At 37.4% G+C, this 6,489-nt stretch overlaps 1 protein-coding gene across 7 annotated transcripts in view; it reads right to left on the bottom strand.

Annotated features, from left to right (window-relative positions):
• Positions 1–4,542: 4,542 nt before the first annotated feature.
• Positions 4,543–6,489, bottom strand: part of IFT74 (intraflagellar transport 74) — a 49,336-nt gene continuing 47,389 nt past the window's right edge. For all 7 annotated transcript variants that reach the window (XM_060690431.2, XM_060690429.2, XM_060690426.2 and 4 more), the window contains exon 20: positions 4,543–5,114. In XM_060690431.2, coding sequence (XP_060546414.1) covers positions 4,999–5,114 — 116 coding nt within the window. In that variant the 3' untranslated portion in view covers positions 4,543–4,998. The remainder of the gene's footprint in view (positions 5,115–6,489) is intronic.

The raw sequence follows: 6,489 nt of genomic DNA, 5'->3' as shown, positions 1-6,489 counted from the left end.
TAATTGTGGACAAAATTATGGTTAATTAAATATATAATAGTGTGTGTGTGTGTGTGTAACTTTTGATACATAAAGGCTGTCATTTTGTGCCATCCGTAGCACATTGGATTATTGCTATTACTTCTTGATTAGCATCTTGTAGAGTTGGAATTAGAATCATAATAGAGCTGGAATGGACCTTGGAGGTCTTCTAGTCCAGCTCCCTGCTCAAGCAGGAGATCCTATACCATTTCAGAAAAGTGACTGTCCAGTCTTTTCTTAAAAACCTCCGGTGATGAAGCACCCACAACTTCTGAAGGCCAGCTGATCCACTTGTTAAATGTCCTCACTGTTAGGAAGCTTTTCCTTAATTCCAGGTTGCTTTTCTCCTTGATTAGTTTCCATCCATTGTTTCTTGTCCTGCCCTCTGGTGCTTTGGAAAATAATCCTTTTTATGGCAACCTCTCAAATACTGGAATCAAGTTACAATAAAACAAGCCAATAGAAAAACCTACTTCTGATTCAAATGCTCAGTAGAAAGACATAACACAACTGTACATAGCTCATGCAAGTGAGAATTCTCAGATAGTGAGAATTCTCTAATTCTCACAGAAACTGTTGTGCTAGCATTAGATTAGTGCAAAATACTTGCTTTTCCAGGTTTGGTCACTGCAGTATCATTTCATACAGCTGTGTCTTTTGTATTACAACCTAGGCCTTATTTTTTTTAAAAAAAGCAAATTGAAGAATATATTCACCTTCCGAGGCAGAAAATGTTTCTAGCATTAAATATCAAAGCAGTGGGATACAGATTAAAAAAATGATTGAGATGTCTATAGGTAAGAAATAAGCTTTGCAAGAGAGAACATCAGGGGTTGTATCTTTAGAATCAAGATTTTATTACTGTAGATACCCCGCGAAGTAGAGACACAAGGCTGGGGAACTTTCCCATGCTGTTTTGCAAAATCAGTGCCATGTCACAACTGACCCCATATGAAGAGCACAATGAAATTTCATTTAGTGTGTTTACTCAGAGAGTGACTTCTGTCCACTGTACATCAAAATATGTTATTGTAGCATGGGGGATTTCAATGGATAAACCAAGTGACCTACAAAAAGACTCCTGTGAAGTTATTAGAGACCAACTTTTATCTTAATAATAAAAAAGAAAGTCTCACTGGAATAACTGAAAGCTTTCCCCAAAAGGAAGGAAGAGATATTAGTGGGAATTTCCCCTAGATAATAGGCTTGGGTCTATAGAAATCCTGTTTTGTCTTAGTTAGATATTACGATATGAAAAACAGAATGAAGCAGATTTATTAGGTTGAAGCAGGAAATTGGCAATTCTGCAAGGATACCCCTAAACTTGCCATTTTAATAAACAGCATCTTCTTTTTGTTTTCTCTTCAGATGGAGCAAAAAATGGAACCAGATGCTAGAAAATGGATGAAGCTAAGACGAAGCTTTTATAAAGTTGTGCAGAAGAACAAATTCAGCTCCTTTAATAGTTCCCAAAGCTATGGGTGTGCTATCCTGTTCTGCATCTTACCTACACTGCTGAGTGAAGTGTTGGTGACTTCTGGCTATCAACAAATGCACAATGTCAAATAGGTAGTGGTCTATTGTGTTCCATTATTCTAAAATGAAAGAAAATTCTCCTCCAGGCAAAGCTGAAAACTCATTTCTTTTGAAGTGTAACTCTAATCATCAGAAGAGATTAAATTAACTGGTTCTGTAAGCATTGTATAAATCCAAGAAGGTTCAGATCCTGGAGAATTAACCTCACTTTCTGATGATATGAGCAGTGGTTTAAAGACTGAGAGCTCTTCAACATGTTGCCCTGTCTGTAGCGGAACATGCACCAACTATTTCTAAGGTCACAACTTCAAACCTGCATTTACTCTAGTGCTGACAGCAGTCTTCATTTCATCTTCAGCCCATAGCCGAGTCTACCTAACTATCCAATATGATGTTAATGTGTTATTTTCCATCTTCCTGACTAGTAGTGGCTGAAGCATGAGAATCTACTCACTGCAGTGGTGAAATCTTCCCCGGTTTGCTACCAGTTTGCTGCTTGTGCATGCACGGTGAGTGCCAAGCATGCATTGTGCATGCGCATTGCGCACAAAACACATGCTGCACATGCGCATGAACAATACGTGCCAAACGCATGCTTCGTGCAGAAAAAGGAGGCTTGGGAAGGTAAGTAGAACAGTGGGGGGAGGAACAGCTGTGTCGCGCAATTTAGATTCACTAGAAAGCAGAATTTCCTGCTTTCTAGCAATTTTAAATTGCACAGCAAGGCTGATCATCGGAAATACCGGATTGGAGGAACCTGTAGCTTTTATCACTACCAGTTCGCCTGAACCGGTGCGAACCGGTAGGATTTCACCCCTGACTCACTGGTATCTGTTAATAGTACCCCCAAATACCTACTTTTGAAACACAGAATGAGAAAGAAGACAACACAGATAAGTAAATGAAAAGCAGAAGAGTAAGAGAGAAAGGTGAGAGCAAAAAATATATGAATCGCATAGGTGTAGAAACACACACACAAAAAACCCCACCCAAATCATAGTGCAGATAATAATGCACTTATGATAAATGTTTATAATAGATAAAAAGAGATGGCAGGGAAGTCAGTGATGGAACCAGTGGAGTTGCTCCTAGAGGTGATAGAACCAGCAAGAGCCAACAACTAGTCAAAAACAGATCTGACAAGGTGGCATTAGTGATGGAGCCAGTGATAGAGATGAAATGATGGAGCTATGATGGACCTGCAATAGAGCCAATTATAGAGCTGTTATAATAGTTGATGTTGGAATTGGTGATGGAGACCAGTAATTGAGATGGTGGCACTGATGAGGGAGCAAGTGTTAGAATGGTAGAGCTAACAACAGAGAGTGATGCAGAGGAGCAGGTGATGGTTGAGAGAATGAGAATGATGAAACAAGAGAAGATAAACAACCCAGCAATGTGAAACAGGAAGAGAGTGATCATCCGTGCAATGGACACCATACATACTGTAATTCTAATTCATAGGGCAAATGGGGACTTCCTGGTAAGGCAGGAGAGGAAAACAGCTGGTTAAATCTGCCAGTCAAAACACATCTGTTCCCTTGCTGCAAACCATGTTCAGGAGAGCTGGCAGGATATCTATCCATCAACCACTTTGCTTAACTTGTTCCACTTTAAAAGCTGTCAGGGCAAGATCTCCCACTAGCCTCTTTTCTGAGGCCGAATAAAAATCAGCTGTTGGGACAGAGGAAATTCTGCCATTTTCTTAGGGTTGCTGCAAATCTCTGATAAAAACATTTGTTTGTTTGTTTGTTTGCTTGTTTAGCCACCCAGATACCTGACTGGTTAAGAAATTATCTTAATCTGCCAAAAAATATAGGCAAAACTAAATAAACCAACTTCTTCATCTTCCAGATTTATACAATCTATCAAGTCTACGGCAAGTCAGTTTAGCATGTCTGATAAACATCACTAATTTTTGTACATTTTTACACTTAAAAACTCCCCCCTCATTAAATATAGCACAAGCATGAAATAATGTAGTGCCACAGTCAAATTCTAGTCTAAGGAAACTCATTTGAAAGATTTTGGGCAAACACTGACATAATGTTAAATCATCAGGTGGTTTCTTTTGGGCTTAGTATAATATGTGATATATCCATGATGGTGAAGCCATTGGCTTGTTTGACTAACCATTTGGAAATGAGCTACAGGATGCCTGTCATAACATTTCTACTGCAGAGACAAAATGGAGACTTCTGAGTGTGCCATCCTGAGAACTTGGATGAAAGTCAGGAAATAAATGAAATAATAAAAATAAATATTTCATGCAAAGGTCTTTGGTTCAGGATGCAAAGGTTCAATATAATAATAATGCAACCATCCAACAAGAACAAAAAGCCAAAATCTGTTAGAAATACAGTTCCAAATACTTCGATTTTTTAAAAATTTGGATTACATTCTTTTTATTTTGCATTAGCCAATCTGTGTAACTGTTCTTTAGTTATTCCTGAGTTCCTCAGAAATTACCAGGTTACTGACCAGCCATTGGAAAGATAAAGCAGCATGAAAAAGTTATTATAACTGTGAGGAAAGGGAGTCATCTGGCCTGTTGGTATCAATCAAAAAAACTAGTTACACATTTTTGCTCTGTTTGCTTTTCTTATTCGGGCTTATCAATGGGGTTTTACAAACAGACCATTACTCACAGAAGGATCCCTTAGGAACAAGGGAGATGGGTCAACAAGAAGAGCTGATTTGGTTTTTGCTCATTCACGATGACTCCCTTTTCAACACAGTACTTCTGGTTTGCTGTTTTCTTGATCCCATTGGGAGTTTTATCCTCCTAGAGCAAGAATGTGACTCCATAAGAACCTTGTATGCTTCAGATAGAAAGAATGCTCTGAATTTTTCAAGTCAGGCAGCTTATTTCAAGCTGGAGTCCCTGGATTCCTCAGATACTGAGGCTAAAAAGAAGTTACTTAGATATTCATTTTGCTACATATGACCTTTACTGCGTAATTTTTTGGGGAGAAAAATACAGACTCACTTTTTAAATTTCTTTATTTTAATATCCTTATGCTTCTTAAACACAATTCAATGTAGAACAATTCTGATATATCAAGATAAATAGAAATATAGAATAATAACATTTCTGCTTTTGCAGTTACAACTTTAAGAAGAAACTTAAGCACTACAGTGTACTTACCATCACACTGCTTTGTAAAATGATGTAAATCAAACTATATTGCTTATTTAACAAAGCAAAACAAATATAAATTAAAGAATATTAATTGAACAATTGTTTTACAATACAGAATTAATTCAAAGGAAAACAAACAAATGTCCCTGGCATGGGTCTATCATACTCCCTAGAATACAGGGAAAAAAGGCACACAGGTTATACTAACGTGAACTGGAGAGCCTTCAAATGTCAACGTTCTTCAAAATAACTGTATGTAAATCCTTAATTTGGTCCATCCAGGACAGGCAGATCTAGGGTCAATTCTTGCTGCTCTGTAAAGCTTCTATTATAGTTTTGTTATATTCTTCAACTTCCTTCATGACATCGTTCATTATGGGCCGGTAGTCACTTTCCTGGCTTTTTGTAGCTATAACTTGATTATATCAATTAAGGAAAAAGTTATCCAATAAATATAAAAACTACCAATAAGAAACGCCATCAACTCCTAATGCCTAAAGAACTGAGGCCATACTGGGGGAAAAATTCCTACTCAGGGCAATTTTTTCAACAAGATGCGCTCTCATTAACCATGAATTAAGCCAACTTTGCCACTGACAATATGGCAGCAGGTTAAGCTGTTTCAATCATTCTCGATTTCAGGTTAAACCTCACACGATTCAATTAGCAAAATCCATTCTTTTCTAAAAACAATCAATAACCACTTCTGAACCAATCCAATCTCTTTGGAGGGAAAAGGAATATTTGCAGAACATCCATACATGTCGTAATAACTTTATAAAGTGTGAATTTGTTTCCATTGTATAAAGAGCCTGCTTCTCTCCCCCCCACCCATATCATACTCCTGGGTCAAGAAGTTGAAAATAAGTCTGATCCTCCTAATAGGTACATTCACACAATACAGAAAGGCATGCCTAAAAATCCCAGACAGTAAGGTTATTTTTTCCTGTAGTGATTTAGTGCGTTCACACCTGGATTTACTACTGATGCCAGATGTAAGACTAAGATAGGACAGATGTTAAATTCCATCATGTCCCTGTGTACAGGATTTTACTACCATCTCTCTGCTTTGTGTACTGTGTATAACCAATGGTGAATTCTAGTGATGCTAAACATCCTAAAGGCCCTTATTACACTGAAAATTGGTACAGCTTCGCCTTACTGTGACCTCACTGACTCTTTTTGGCCAAGGAACTCTAAAAAGTCTATAGGTATGATCACAGAGAAATTACTGTTACACAAAGTGCCACTCAGCAGTGAGAAGGAACAATGGAAACACATGCTTGCTGTGGTTATCTGGAATTTCATCCTAGAAAATGGCTGAATGGAAAGAACATTCAGTTGTGCAACTACTTTTGTTACCCATCTCAAAATCTTGGCGGAACCTCTATTGGTCAAATCAACCCAATAAACTACATATAAACCCTGTAGCAAAGAAGCAACCATCAACCACTCTAAACTAATTGCTGTATTTAACCAGATGACTACTGTATTTAATCAAATAACATATTTGCATATTACTTTACACTAAAAGTAGGTTATATTTTTGGTTCACTGTGATCTGAGAAGGTAGACAATATTTAAGAAGCCTCAATTTTTGCATCTGATTTACTTTCTTATTAAACTCAGTACAATTTGTAAGTGTTTGATGTGTGCCCTCGTTGTATTCAGAAAAAAATATATATCTGCACCAAATTTATTCAGAATAAATGTCAGAAGGGCTTAATAAAGACTGGTGCTTTGAAGGAAGTAATAGTAATAATTTGCAGTATTTGACAGCAGTAATGCTA

The sequence above is a fragment of the Pantherophis guttatus genome, chromosome 2 (assembly GCF_059756535.1).
Source record: "Pantherophis guttatus breed Tessera chromosome 2, ASM5975653v1, whole genome shotgun sequence".
Taxonomy (NCBI): Eukaryota; Metazoa; Chordata; class Lepidosauria; order Squamata; family Colubridae; genus Pantherophis; species Pantherophis guttatus.
The sequence above is the reverse complement of the archived record's forward strand: the minus strand, read 5'-3'. Positions and strand labels throughout refer to the sequence as shown.